The following is a 15,567-nucleotide window of genomic DNA, read 5'->3' as shown; positions in this document are numbered from 1 at the left end:
TGGGAGGGATCTCCACGGGATGGAGATGCAACATAAAGGTAGGTCGTCTTGTCTAGGATGTGCACGTGCAGTAGGATGTCGGACAACACCCTAGAGAAAAGATGGCTTCGTTGGAGGTGGCGACGAGTTCAATACGAAGCATTGTCAGTTTGCTGTTGTCGTCTCCGGCTCTGTCGTGTTTGGAGGTGGCAACGAGAGCTTATGTTCATCATAGCACATATCACCGTTGTGTCGACTCTACTATGGCAATGATGACCAGAAATCCACTTGCTGCACGTCCAAGTTATCCTGAAGTTGGATGCCATCGCTGCCGGTGGTGTTGGCGATGAGAGGTCCGGTAGCGCAATCAGCTATTACATCCACGTCGCCGGCGAGGAGTAGCTCGCGAACCTTGTCCATTGAGACGTACATGATCAGGAGTTCATGACCGCCACCTTGGCTCACAATTTTGTCTAGCCATCTTTGTTGATCAACTCCTGTATACACAATAGAAGGAAGTACGTGCAGGTGATGATCTATAATAGAAACCGACGATGATTCTATTCACATGACAATTGTAACTCCGGTCTGAGTTCTACTCGCATACGAACATATGGAGGAAGAACCAAGCAAACGATCAGTTTTTCTTGGGCAGCTGCGATCTGATTGCTGGGCCGTGACTGGATGGGATTCAATAAGGGGTATGGAAGGATTCGTGAGACGCGATGTTTTTGTCCTACATCATGAAGTAGACTTCGTGTACCATGTGGGTGGACTGGACGGATGTGATTTCACGAGTGGACGGACCAGATTTAATGACGTACCAAACCAAACCAAACCACGGAAACACTTTTGCTTTTATTATTAGGTATAGATTTGGGATGTTACAGGCGTCCACCGACCTTTCCCTTTTGCCTATAAATTCACATCCTCGGGAAAACCCCAGATACCCGAGCCTCCATCGATGAGAAGTTCCATCGCTGCCGCATCGTCAACCCTAGTTCGGGAGGGTTCTGAAGCTCTTCCTGGCACCCTGCCGGAGAGGGAGATCATCACCGGAGGCCTCTTCATGACCATGCCCGCCTTCGAAGTAATGTGTGAGTAGTTCATCTCTAGACTATGGGTCCATAGTAGTAGCTAGATGGTTGTCTTCTAATTATTATGCTTCATGTTTAGATCTTGTGAACTGCATATCATGATCAAGATCATCTTTATGTAATGCTACATGTTGTGTTTATTGGGATCTGATGAATATTGAATACTATGGTTGAGTTGATTATGATATGTTATATATGTTATTTGTGATCTTGCATGCTCTCTGTTGCTAGTAGATACTCTGGCTAAGTATGTGCTTGTGACTCCAAGAGGGAGTGTTTATACTCAATCTGGGAGAGTGACAATAACTTCTAAGGTTGTAGATGTGATGTTGCTACTAGGGAGAAAACAACAATGCTTTATCCAAGGATAATTCTATTGTTTAGTTTACACACTTTACTTAATGAAATTATCTGTTACTTGCAACTTAATACCCAAAGTTGTTCGGATGATATCCTGAGGGTGGATTATTAGTCATAGATGCGGTTGGATTACAGTCTATGAATCTTGTTGTAATGCCCAAATGAATCTCATAGTAATCATCTTGTCATGTATGGTCTCTATTCTTTCAATTTCCCAGTTGTAATATGTTTACCCAGCATGTTATTTATCTTTATGGAGAGACACCTGTAGTGAATTGTAGACCACGGTCCTTTCTTTTACATTGATAAATCATCTACTGCAAACACCTGTTCTGTTTTCTTACTGCAAGCACAGTTCTCTTTATTTTATTGCAAACAAACATCTCTTTTCACACTATACGTCTAATCCTTTGTTTTCAGCAAAACTGGTAAGATTGACAACCTCACTGTAAGTTGGGCCAAACTAGTTTTATTGTGTCGTGTGCAGATTTCGTGTTGTTTCTCACACCGATAGTGTGCCCTGCCAAAGTCAGCTAGCAACAACCTTCAAAAGTGATTTCTTTCTCCTACTGGTCGATTAAATCTTGGTTTCTTACCGAGGGAAAACTTGTTGTTGTGCTCATCATACCTTCCTCTTAGGGTTTCCCAACTACACTACATCACACAACACTCTACACTTGGAGTCCCAACGTCATCAAATATCCAGAAACAACTTTCTGGACATCCGATACCAGTGACAGAATGTCTCCGCATCGTAAATCGGATTGGTATGATGGAAATAATCTCGCATAAGGCCAACGTGTCTACCGACTCGATCTCGGTTTTTGTTGGCCTTGCGATTCACTAACGACCTGCCCCTGCGCTTCAATAACAGAAAATGGTTGTGGGCCATGTTTGCAGCGGCGATCAAGAGCTCAGTCTCACCGTCGGACTCCTTGACCTACGATTATTCTATGATATTCTTGTAGAAAAACTCGATTGACTTGCTACTTATCTACACAAGACAATGATATTTGAACGTTGTGCTCACGCAAGGGCAATGAAAGAGAAGAAACTTTGGACGCGGTTCATAACTTGAACTCACTCTGGCGACTGGACAAGCAGGTTGTGGGCGCACTGCCGAGCGAGCCGGCCAAGCTTTGCGTCTGCACAAGACTTGCTGCTCTGTCCACTGGGGTGGAGGATAGTGCGCAGGCAACTCCGGCTACGCGCAAGGTCCGTTGTCAACACCCGGATTTTTAAGTCCAGATGCCTATTATGCCATTCATCGCAATCCCAGGAATATTGTTTTTGCGAGACATAATAGATTGATATCACAACACATCATTCATTACATACCATAATCGTCTTACAAATAAAGGATCACATGATCCAGTCTCATTACAATAATAGAAGTTCTATTTATTCATTACATAACACATAGCGGAAGCGAAAGTAGCGTAGTAGTAGTCCATCTATTCCACAGGCAACTGTTGACGTCAGGAGTGATCCTAGTTGTCGTAGACGTCCTGCTGTCCTTCTTCCGGGTTCTGGTACTCGTCTTCATAGTCTGGCCATTTGAATAGCCAGGGACACAGCCATGAGTACTTTAAAGTACTCGCAAACTAATACTAAGGTAAACACTATCAACTATAAGGGGGTTCTAAGCTCTAGTTTCATTTGCATAAAGCCAGTTTTATTTTGTAAACACCTTAATAATCAAAAACCTTCATTTGCTCAACTAACTCAAGTGGGAACCTTAGTGTCATTCCCACAACTCAGTTGTGATTCAAAGTCAAAGTCATCTTTCAATTCAAGTCACAAGTCACCATTCATATTTTTAGAAAAGTTCTGATGACGGAACAAGATGGCCTTTCCAATCGGTCCATAACCGCGGACGCGGCTATTCGAATAGGTTTAACTCTGCGAGAGGTTGTACACTTCTGCCACCACCATTGCCATAGTGCGTCAGGTAATCGGCCCTGATTTATCGTACGCAGACGCGAACTACCAATCCTAACCTTTCATTTACATACTCTAGTATAGGCACCTCTCCCCATGAGCTTGGCCTCCCGGTGAAGACACGCGGTCAGCACTGGAATCGCACAGGGCTTGGGCCGGACATTCACCTCATTTCACGTCATTTCACATCACTTCACCAGTACGGAGGCAGCCTCGGCATAACCCCTATGACGCTTGTTTAGAGGGAACCCATACTAAAATACATAAGTTTCCAGCTAAGCCTTACCCAGATTCAGGTATTGTGGGGGTACTTGTAAAATTGGAACGGTATCGCATCCGAACCCAACCATCAGTTTTGTAAAATTCACCAAGTCATTCACCAGTCATATTCACCTTCAAAATCTTTCAATAGAATGACTCATCATTCCAAGGTTTTCAAAGTCATTTCAATTCACAAGTTCCCAACTAGAGTAGTCACTTTTAATCTTGAGCACTAGCAACTAGTTATGAGGGGTGCTAAGTATCTTGGAGCTTGCTAGGCTAAGTGTGATGCTCTTGTACTACTCTATAATTCAACCAAGTGGATCATAATCCAAGGAGTAACTTTGATAAATAAAATCAAGTAAAGCTTGTAAAGTAAAAACTTGGGATAGGTTCATAAAGTAAAATGTAATGGTGCCTTGCTCTTGTAGAGCTTTGCACTTTGCAAAAATATAAACTTGCAACCCAAAATGGTTTGCATTAGTCTAGCTTGCATTGGTAATAGCTTGCAATAATATAGCTTGCCTTGATTGGTGATGTGATCAAAGTTTTCTTGCTCTTCCTCTTGGTAGAAGACCTCTTCCTCTTGATAGTCTCTGGTACTAGCATCTATAAACGAATACGAGGATACAATCACCAAACAACACTTAAGTAGTCTTAATTAGCCTTAATGGCTCACACAATTGATCTAGCATCATTACTTAACATTTATCCAGTAATTATTCTAGGGTTTCCTTATTTAATATTAGGAGAAATAATTTCCTCTCATTGAAAATTTAAATTAAGGTTTCTCTTTGGTTTGGAGAAACAATTTCCTCTCATTGAATTCTTCTTAAGATTTAATTTCTCTTATGAATAATATATGACCTAGGTTGACCAAAGTCAACCTCTTCATACTTATCCTTTGAGAAAAATGATTTAAATGAGGTTCCATACCTCATGCAATTTAATACTAACATGATAGTGATTTAATATCACCAAATAACTCAATATGAGATTATATAGACCATGGTCACTACCTCATGTTGAATTACTTGAGAACAAGATTTAAGTGAGAGGAATACCTCTCATATGATTTAACACATAGTTGTAACTAATTTAGGAAAAACTATTATTGAGGTGATTCAATATTATCAAATAACCAGGGATGATCCCATGTTGACCAAGGTCAACACTTCACACTTAGTATTTGAGAAAAGTGGTTTAAATGATATTCATCATCTCATGTGATTTAAATAACTAATGCAATTTAAATACTATGTTGATTTAAATTCTACAAGTGAGCAAGTATGAGCCTAAGCATTTAAAGGTCAACACATTACTTCATATCACTTGTGAGAATGATTTAAATGAGGTGCTACACCTCATAGATTTAAATTCAAAAATTTGGATATGGTTTAAATGGGCTAGTATTGACTACATAGCCAATATTTTGATTCTAGCCCATGATCATGTACAGAACCCATATCATATTTTTACATAATAAATTAGAGTTTGTTAAATGTGAATTATTGCAATTGGATTCACTTCAAAATTCAAAGTGGTTGATTTTTAAGATTTATTTGAATACAGAAAAGTATCTGTTTTGTTATTTTTGCTATTCAAAAACTACACAAGGTATGAGTTTGAATCCAGTGGGGTTAGTTAGAGCAATTCATAAACTTTCCAGAACATTTGGATTTGCTAAATTTGAGTTTGTAGAATTTGAACTATTCAATTTATAGTACAGGTCCAGAATTGGAATTCAACAGAAAAAGAACTAATTTGAAAAATGGCTAAGTGGGCTAGGCGGGAAGTAACTGGGCCGATTTGGTTTTGAAAAGAGAAAACCCAGCCCAGCAGCGTTTCGCAGCCGCGGGCCAGCTGACATGTGAGGGGCCACCCGTCAGTGGCTTAACTCACCGAAGCGGTAAGGGCTCACCTCGTCCGTTAGATTAGATGCGGATCGGGTGGTCGACAGTCGTCGTCGTCGACGGGGGAGGAGGCTTGCTGCGCCGGCGAGGTAGGGGGTCGGCGGCGTGACGGAGGTTCCCGCGGGGCTGGCGCGGAGGCTAGGCGACGTTGTCGATGACGAGACGTCGACTGGTACCGGCGGCAAGGCTCGGGGCGGCGCGAATCGGCGACGGCGATCTGCGGGCTCCGGCGGCCGTCGGCTTCAAATTGGAGCGGCTCCGGTGAAATTGGGGCGAGAGAAGTGTTCGAGGAGGTCAAGGAGGAGGAGGGGAGCAAGTTTGGTGTGGAGCTTGAAGCACGGGAGGGGCTCTATTTATATGAACGCGAGGTGACCGAGGGGTGCGGAAGAAGTCGATCATGGCGACGGCGTTCGAGGGCGCGAAGGGGCAAGCTACGATGCGCGTCGGGTAGGCGACGGCTAGGCGGAGCTAGCGCGCGTGATGGCATGCTAAATGATGGTCTGTGGAGGGCTGGCGACGGAGGTGTCCTTGCGGTACCGCGGCGGAAGGTTTTGATCATGGCGTGGGCGTCAGTGCTTCCGCGAGCCAGTGGGCGTGTCCAGGAGGGTACGGGTGTGGTGGTGATCGCGCATGCACGAGAAGAAAAGGGAGAGGAGGACGAGAGGCTCCAGGCGAGGCAGAGCCCTGGCGGGTACCGTGGCATGCCAGTGCACGCTCTCGGCGTGCACCGGACGCGGTGATCACGTCCGGCCCGAGCCGTGGAGGCTTCCTCTTGTCCCGTAACCTTGTCTAGCTTACTCGATAAAGTGAGAGAGGCTAGTTTGACAAAGTTGGAGGAAGAGGTGAGGTACAGGTGGTAGGGTTTGGCATGGGTGTGTCCAACATGGCCGGCATGGTGGGGTTCTTGATCATGGCTTCACTTTAATCGACCAAACCAGTACAGGTCTTGATGCAGGGAGGTACAGAGCATCAATGATCAAAGAGTAAAGGGGTTTAGGCTTTGGACCAGAGGATAATAGGGTGTAGTGCATTTTTCATAATTGTGCATGCAAGGTGTATGATGAAATGGCCGCAAGAACATTTTTGAGGAATTTTGGAGATCTTTTTGGTGCACTTCATTCATATAAATAAAGAAGTAGAAAGGTGGTGGTGGTGGTCAATTTGGTGAAGGTTTGCAACATTTCAAAAAGTGGATCATCTTCTCTTTAATTCAAAGTCCTTTCTTGTCCATCTTATTCTGGTCAACCTGGTCAACTTCAGCAGGGATGGTCAACATGAAAGTTGTTGAACTTGACATGGTCTTGGATGACATGGTCATAGTTGACCAAGTTTAGTTTAGGAAGATTCAAATGCAGGGGGGTAAAGTAGTGAAGATTTTATAAATGGGTCATATGACCATTATCATATGTATGTCAAATTTGAAATTTCCCTTGATTTGAATCTGGTTTCTTTTATGCATTTGTGTTTGTTTTTGTTATATAAGAGTTTTAGAAACCATAAGTCAAGCAATGGTGGCCTTGGTTGAAGATTTGCAAATTTGGCTAAGTGTATGTGAGTGAATTTTGGGGAATTTCTCCCTATTTGATTTCTCTCCATTGGAGTTGACTTTTGTTGACTCTAATGTGGTTCCTATTAGTTTAGAAACATTTTAAGACCCTTGAAACCAATTCAAATGGTCTTGTTCAAAGATTTGCAAAAATGGCCATAACACATAAGAGGTGATGTGTCACTTTTCATTATTTTTGTAAAGTGTTGATCTTGCTTTACTTGGGCATGGGTTAGGGTCAATTTAGTGTTATATTAGGTTGAGAGATGGTTTCACAACATTTGGTCAAGGTTTAAAGTCATAGGTCAAAAATTGGGTATTATGGCTATGTGTCACATATGCCTCTATGCATATGTTGCATTTGTGTTTTACTTTGACTTGGCTTGACTCAATTGGTGTTGTTGAGTGTTGAAATGGTATATAGGAGTGATCCCACCATTCACAACATGTATTAGGGTCAAGATTCTTAAATTCACAAATTTGCACTTTTCTCTCATATGCCTCTATGGCATTTTTAGTTTCTTTTTATTTTCTTTGGAAACCACTTGGATTTGGTTTGATAAGCCTTAGGTAAGGTGTATGAAGGTTTTCCAAACCTCTAAGCAAAGTAGAAAGGTCTAGGGTAAAGATTTATAAAGATAGCCATAGGCACATATACCTTTTTCTTATTTAATTTCCTTTTATTTTATTTTAACTAAGATGGTGAAAAGAGGGTGAGGTTTAGGGTTTAAGATTATTTCAAATACTAATAACAAGCAATCATGGCAATAGCACAAGAATTAAGCAAGATCACTATGTATCAAACTTAATTTAATAAAAGTTTTTGTTGGTTCCAAAATTTGGAACTAGTGAAATTCATTTGTTTTGTTTTGAATTTTTTTGGGATGTTACATCCGTGTCCTTCCTCGAAATGGGGGTGAAGTCGACGACGTCGGGGGAGGCAGCTGGCGGCCAGAAAATTTTGTCGATGGCGTAGTCTGCCCAGCAACCGCCACCTATCACGAGGAACCGACAACTACCACGGCCGCTGGGAAGTGCTGACGCCAACGGAAACCAAAAGCGCAGACAACGGCGCTGCCTAGGGATGGCGGCGGAGAAGGCGGGCAAGGGTTTGAGGCAGAGGAGAACTTACAATGGCTTGGTCCCACTGGCAGGAGGGACCGGGTATGCCAAAGGGAGGACAAGGGAGGACGCGCTCGTTGTCCGACCCGACACATCGGCGGCCCAAATTTGGAGCACAGATGGGTCGGTCCATCGAGTCGGTCCATGTGCGTCGGCCCACTGGAGCGTACGCGGGTTATCCGGCTGTGCGCGCAGATCGAAACGAACATCCAGAACCATTTGGGCTTGTTGTCCAACCCATCAGCGGTCTAAATTTGGGGCATGGATAAGTTGGTCCTCCTGAGTCGATCCATTTGCGTCGCTCCGTTGGAGTGTGCGCGGGTTGTCCGGATGTTCGCGCGGACCGAAATGAACATCCGAGAACCATTCGGTCGCCCCCCTCCCTTACTCCACCGATACTGACTAATCAGTTAGAGCAAGTACAATAAGTCCTAGTCAGCTGGCTATAAGCATTAAAATAGTATATTATTGCTTAGTTTGGAGGAGAGAGAGGATGAGAGAGAAGAGTGGGCTCTTATGTAAGAGTCAGCTCTAGCACGTGCTACTAGGCACTTTGTGAGAGTGTAAAGTGGACCATACATTAATAAAGTACTACATTTTTATAGCTCACTATTGTATGTGTTGGCTCTAAATTGGCTATAGATGACATAGCACTTGCCTTATAGCCAACAACCAGCTACACTATTGGAATTTGGAATTGCTCTTACTATCCTCTAGCCAGCTAGGTGCACATCAGTCTTTGGTGCTGAGAAGCACACAGGAGTAGAGAAAATACCACCGCTGAGTAGCAGAGAGTAGGACAGATGGATGCCATGTCAGCAAGGTAAGAATCAGCTACCTTATCTCAAGCAGTTGACATGTACGGCGCTGATTGGAGAGTGGAATCCCTCTCATCTGGCAGCGCCCACTGGCCACGCGCCACGCCGGCGGCTTTGCGCCCTTTCCTTTTCATCCCGTGAGCAAAACGTAACGACAGATAGATAGATATCATGCAGGTTGGAGAATCAAATCAAATACTACTATATCCCAGAGATAGTGAGGAGAGCAACAATCGCCGCCATTAAAAAAACGTTCCCTAGTTTAATTGTTTACTTCCACCAGGCTCTGTTTTCCTGTCTGCTCCTCAGATTTACAGTAGAAGAGAAGCTTGGTTGGGGAAGATCAGAAGCAACCGAGGAAGAGAGAAGATCATTCAAGGCAGCTATCGATCGCTAGGTAGGTCAGTAGAGAGTTGATGGAGCTGGCGCCATGTAGCTTCAGCTGCTCCTACACCCAAAGTTCCATCGGTTTCACCCCTCGCGTGCGCGCCGGCACCAGCTGGATCCGCGCCGCCGCTCATCATGGCAGCGGCGGCGGAGAACCCACCCAGCCACAAAGAACCACCGGCCGCCTCGCCACCGACGGACCACCGGTGGTCAACGTGCCAGCCGTAGCCACTGCCGAAGGCCCCAGCGGGTTCCATGGGGCCCGGGAAGCGGAGCAGGCCATGTGGGAGAAGCTAGGCGCCGTGGTGAGGCTCAGCTACGGCATTGGTAAGCAAAGAGAGCTCTTTCTTTCATATATACTAGTACAATTCTTTCAAAACATATAAGTCTCATCTAGGAATCGGGGACACGAACGAACAAGCAGGGATCTATGCGGGCATGGCGCTGGCGGGGCGTGCCATCTGCGACCTGGCCGGGATCGATGCCACCGGCGGATTCCACTCGTCGCTGACTGCACTGGTGGAGGGGCTGGGCTACGCGTCGCCGCCCATCATGGCGCTGCTCTTCATCCTCGACGACGAGGTGGTCAAATACTCCCCGCACGCGCGCGCCATCAGGGACGTGGAGGATGAGGAGCTCCGGACCTTCTTCGTTGGAATGTCCCCCTGGCAGTTCATCCTCGTCGTCACCGCAAGCTCCATCGGGGAGGAGCTCTTTTACCGCGCAGCCGTGCAAGGAGCGCTCGCTGACATATTCCTCAGAGGCACGGAGCTGATGAAAGATGCCAGAGGGATTGTGTCCCTGGTATGTCAGTGATCAATACATAGTTGCAGACACTGTCTACAATCAATCGATTCAGTAATCTAATTGAGACAACTAATTGTACACGTGCAGAGTGGCATGGTACCGCCTTTTGTCCCGTTCGCTCAAACCTTTGCGGCGGCCATCACTGCGGCGCTCACCGGATCCCTCTATTACATCGCCACCGCGCCGAAAGGTATAACTCATATGTTGCTGCTTGGGACGAAATTAATCCATGAATTGGTCTCTTGTTGTGATGATATAGTCTAAATGAAGGTACCAGTAGGTTTGGTATTCTGTGTCTGTGTGGATCTTGGTTCTTGGGATGATGTGGCTTTATTAATTTAAAGCTGGGCTTTATGCCTACTGTTTAAAAAAATATAGTCTAAATGAATGTTACATTTCAGACCCTACGTACGTGGTGACACCGGTCATGCGTTCCAACACCGGGCGACAGAACATCAAGAAACTATTTGCAGGTGTGTGTGTCTTTGTGTGTGTATTCTTGTCTCTGAAGGGATAATTAACAGAACACTGTTGCTGCGAATTTGCAGCTTGGTACGAGAGGAGGCGGATGAGGAAGATATACTCCCCTCTCCTAGAAGGAATCCTGGCCTTCTACCTTGGCTTCGAGTGGATCCAGGTTATTACATTCATTCTACTTCTCTTTTTTCTTGGTCCCACATTCTACTTCTCTAGCTAACTAATTGAGAATGATACCCTTAGTGATTGACATCATCATGAATGGGTGGATGCAGACTGGCAACATTCTGTCGCCGATGATCACCCACGGCATATACTCCGCCGTGGTCCTCGGTCATGGGCTGTGGAAAATCCAGGACCACAGGAGAAGGTTGAGACAAAGGATTCAACAAGTTAGACGAAGCTCCGACAACAAACTCTGACCGCCACCAAGCTAACTAGCTAGGGAGCAAGTTTTGATACAGATAGTCTACAATATGCTAGGTACAGTGGGTAGTACAAGCCAAATTGTACATATATATGCAGCCAATGCATGATGGCATCAATGTATGTAGTGTATCCGTTGTATACTTATACGTGCGTTAGTATATGTAAAACAATTTAACTATATGATGAATGTGTGAAGCCTATGAGGGCACTCCAACAGGGCGACACATTTTTATGTCCGTTTGCGTCGGGCACGAACACAAAAAAAGGTCACATGTCCGCATTTGTCTGCCCCTTCTCCAGCGGCAGAGACGCATTTTTGACTGCAAGGGGTCTGACATGCACTGATTAAGAAAAAAGATTCCATTTATGTGGTGTGGTGTGGCAGCACATGTGCCAACCCTACATTAAATGTGAATGAGGAGAGAGAAGGAGCCATGCAGCCCAAACACCACATGTGCCAACCCTACATTAAATGAGAATGAGGAGAGAGAAAGAGTCATGCAGTCCAAACGGACGCGCGGACTTCATGCCGCATATTTGGTCCACGTTTGCGTGAGGACGGACGATGCGGATATTTTGCGTCTAGCCGCTGGAGCGCATTTTTTGTCCACGCGGACGGAAATGGACGTAAAATATCCGTTTGTGTCGCTCTGTTGGAGATGCCATGAGCATCTTTTATGTCTTTGCAGTTGCATGAAGACAATGTTTTTTGTGTGTCCAATTAAGGCCTCATAAAGGAGATTTTATACCAGCTCCAATATGTGGTGATTAGGGGTGAAAACGGAGCGGATACGGTTGAATAGTAGTGAAATCATATCCATATTCATATTTTGCCATGGCTACCTTGTGTAGATGATTTGAAATACCTCAACAAACCTAACCTAGTACTTACCAATAACTAATCCAAGTGAGAAACAAAAATAAAATAAACACATGCATAGAGGTATATGTGGCACTTAGCCATAATAGCAAATCTTGCCCAATGCCCTCATATCTTACCCAAATGGTTTGAAACTCTTATCAAACTCAATCTAACCCTAAATAGATCCTAACACATGCCCAATTGGGTCAAGTGAACCAAAATGGAAAAATAAGAAAAATTGCAATTCAACACACACATGTGCTTATGGACATTTTTACAAATCTTTGACCTAGACCAATTTGGCTTTCACCATTAGTTGTATTATGTTACTAAACACTTATTAACACTTTTGAAATCAAAGAAACTCAAATCAAATCAAATTTGAAATCAAATTGTGATCACATGCACTAATGGTCAAATCTGCCAATTTCAGTCTGGTCACTACTTTGAGCCCCTGTATTTTGAGATTTTCAAACCAAACAAGTCCAATTCTTTGCACCTCATCCAAGTACACATCAAGGTGAACAACTTTTGTAAAGACCAGCACTGCAAATTCATCTTGGATCAAAAACTATGCTCAAGCAGCCAACCCTAGCTCCTCCCCTCTCTAGCTCAGCTAACCATGTCCCCCTGCTCCCTCACACCCTACTGAGCATGCCTACCCCAGCCCTGGTCGGAGAACGACACGGCACCGCCGGGAACGGGACGCGCCCACGACGTCCAGGACGCGCCAGGGTGCGCATCGGCACGCCCTGGACGCCACAGAGCGACGACGTGCGCCGTCGACCCTGGCCCCCTCTCGCCCTCTCCCTTCTCCAGCGAGCTCCACTGGACGACAGCCGCCCGTCAGACAAGCTCCCCTGCCCGCGCGCGTGCTGTCACCGACGACATCATCGCCGCCCTTCCGCAACGGCCGCGCTGTGCACCACTTGCTCCCGACCGATTTTGGCACCGTCCCACTCCGCCGTTGCCGCCAGAAGGTCCGCCAGGAACCGCAGCACATTGTCGTGCCCTCGCTTAGCTCCCTACGCCGCCGTAATCGCCGCGCCATGGTCGACCTCGCCAGCACCCCACGGCCACCTCTCGAATTTATAAAAGGAGAGCTCCTCCCCCTCAATTGCCCACACCACTCCACTCCCCTCTCTCTTCTGCCTCTCCTCGCACCCTCTCCGCTCCACATTACTCACCACCGCCGCCCAATTGCACCATCGCCGCCCGTGAGCCACCGCAGATCAAGCCAACGATTGAGTCCTCCTCAAGCGCTCCCACGACCACCGTTGAGCTCGCCGTCATCGACAACGACCAGCAGCATCGACGCCGTTGATCGCCGGAGCCCCTGATCGCCGTCGACCCCTGATACGTCTCCAACGTATCTATAATTTCTGATGTTCCATGCTTGTTTTATGACAATACCGACATGTTTTGTTCACACTTTATGTCATTATTATGCGTTTTCCGGAACTAACCTATTGACGAGATGCCGAAGGACGATTCTTTGTTTTCTGCTGTTTTTGGTTTCGTAAATCCTAGTAAGGAAATATTCTCGGAATCGGACGAAATCAACGCCGAAGATCTTAGAATCCCGGAAGCATCCGGAACACCGAGAGTCGCCGAGGGGGCCACAGGCCCACCAGACCATAGGCCGGCGCGGCCAAGGGGGGGCCCGCGCCCCCCTATGGTGTCGTCGCCTCGTTGACCCTCCGACTCCGACTCTCCGCCTATATATTCGTCCCTGACCTAAAAACATCGACCAGTTCGACGAAAACAGAGAAAACCATCCAGAGCCGCCGCCATCGCGAAAGTCCAATTCGGGGGACAGAACTTTCTGTTCCGGCACCCTGCCGGGACGGGGAATTGCCCCCGGAGCCATCTCCACCGCCGTCTCCACCGCCATCTTCACCGCCATCGCTGTCTCCATGATGAGGAGGGAGTAATTCACCCCCGGGGCTGAGGGCTCCGTTGTAGCTATGTGGTTCATCTCTCTCTTTATGTGATCTAGTTGAATATCATCTATGTGCTACTCTAGTGATGTTATTAAAGTAGTCTATTCCTCCTCCATGATGTAATGTTGGCAGTGTGTGCATCATGAAGTACTTGGTCTATGCTATGATTGTGATCTCTTGTAGATTATGAAGTTAACTATTACTATGATGGTATTGATGCGATCTATTCCTCCTTTCATAGTGTGATGGTAGAAGTGTGCATGCTATGTTAGTACTTGGTTTGGTTGTGTTGATCTATCTTGCACTCTAAGGTTATTTAAATATGAACATTGAATATTGTGGAGCTTGTTAACTCCGGCATTGAGGGTTCGTGTAATCCTACACAATGGTGTTCATCATCCAACAAGAGGGTGTAGAGTAGTCCTATTATGTGATCATTGTTGAGAGTGTCCACTAGTGAAAGCAGGATCCCTGGGCCTTGCTTCCAAGCATTGAATCTCCGTTTGTTTACTGTTTTGTTGAATGTTTACTCGCTGCCATATTTTATTCAGATTGCTATTATCACTCATACTCATCCATATTACTTGTATCTTACTATCTCTTCGCCGAACTAGTGCACCTATACATCTGACAAGTGTATTTGGTGTGTTGGGGACACAAGAGACTTCTTGCTTTGTGGTTGCAGGGTTGCTTGAGAGGGATATCTTTGACCTCTTCCTCCCTGAGATCGATAAACCTTGGGTGATCCACTTAAGGGAAACTTGCTGCTGTTCTACAAACCTCTGCTCTTGGAGGCCCAACACTGTCTACAAGAATAGAAGCTCCCGTAGACATCAAGCACTTTTCTGGCGCCGTTGCCGGGGAGGAAAGGTAAAAGGCACTCATACTCCGGTTCCAGGTAACAGTACTTTTCTGGCGCCATTGTGTTTGTGCTCGAAGCTATTTCCTTTAGATCCTGCAATTGCATCTTTTTGTTTCTTGTTTTACACTAGTTAGGCATAATGGAATATAACTATGAGCTTCTTGATTTATTTCCTAAGCTAAGACATGAATTGTGTGATGCGAAAATTAAGGAACCTATGGAACCTCATTTGCATGCTAGTAGCAATATTATTGGTATGAACGCAATCACTGCTAATGCTATGAATAAGTCTAAGCTTGGGGAAGCTAGTTTCTGTGATCTTTTTGGCTTCCCATCTTTAGGGGAGAAAATTTGTTCTGATAATGCTTTATCTCCCATATGCGATAACTCTAATAATGCTTGTGATACTTTAAATCCACCAACTACAAGTACTTCTTTCAAGATACCCATGAAAATTATTGAACGTGTTATTGATAACCGCTATAAAGGGGATAGAACTGTCCATCCTGGAGATCATTTACAGTTTTTGCATGAATTATGCGGGTTATTCAAGTGTGCAGGTATCTCTATGGAAGAAGTGAAGAAGAAGCTATTCTCTTTTTCGCTGTCTGGTAAAGCGGCGCATTGGTATAAATTGTTGGAGAATAGTCATTCTCTTGGTTGGGAGGAAATTGTACCTCTCTTTTACTCTAAATTTTATCCTCCTTATGAAGTGCATATTGATAGGAATTATATTTATAACTTTTATCCTCCTGATGAAGAG

At 45.2% G+C, this 15,567-nt stretch overlaps 1 protein-coding gene across 3 annotated transcripts; it reads left to right on the top strand.

Annotated features, from left to right (window-relative positions):
• The first annotated feature begins 9,206 nt into the window (after positions 1-9,206).
• Positions 9,207-11,373, top strand: LOC127297484 (uncharacterized). Of its 3 annotated transcripts, none has more exons than XM_071819596.1 (6): positions 9,207-9,751; positions 9,822-10,228; positions 10,319-10,421; positions 10,633-10,704; positions 10,780-10,868; positions 10,952-11,090. In XM_071819596.1, exons 1-6 carry the CDS (start codon positions 9,454-9,456, stop codon positions 10,952-10,954), a joined length of 972 nt encoding a protein of 323 aa, XP_071675697.1. In that variant the 5' UTR covers positions 9,207-9,453; the 3' UTR covers positions 10,955-11,090. The 3 variants fall into 3 exon arrangements, with proteins under 3 accessions (XP_071675697.1, XP_051183754.1, XP_051183755.1); XM_051327794.2 differs by having other exon boundaries at positions 9,212-9,751; positions 10,984-11,373; XM_051327795.2 differs by having other exon boundaries at positions 9,216-9,751; positions 9,849-10,228; positions 10,984-11,373.
• Positions 11,374-15,567: the final 4,194 nt, after the last annotated feature.

The sequence above is a fragment of the Lolium perenne genome, chromosome 4 (genome assembly GCF_019359855.2).
Source record: "Lolium perenne isolate Kyuss_39 chromosome 4, Kyuss_2.0, whole genome shotgun sequence".
In the NCBI taxonomy this organism is placed as follows: Eukaryota; Viridiplantae; Streptophyta; class Magnoliopsida; order Poales; family Poaceae; genus Lolium; species Lolium perenne.
The sequence above is the reverse complement of the archived record's forward strand: the minus strand, read 5'-3'. Positions and strand labels throughout refer to the sequence as shown.

Coding starts and splice junctions, on each gene's coding strand:
- LOC127297484 (XM_051327794.2), top strand. CDS start 9,454: ATGGAGCTGGCGCCATGTAGCTTCAGCTGCTCCTACACCCAAAGTTCC. Junction 10,229..10,318: donor CCAGAGGGATTGTGTCCCTG/GTATGTCAGTGA, acceptor GTACACGTGCAG/AGTGGCATGGTACCGCCTTT. Junction 10,422..10,632: donor CATCGCCACCGCGCCGAAAG/GTATAACTCATA, acceptor GTTACATTTCAG/ACCCTACGTACGTGGTGACA.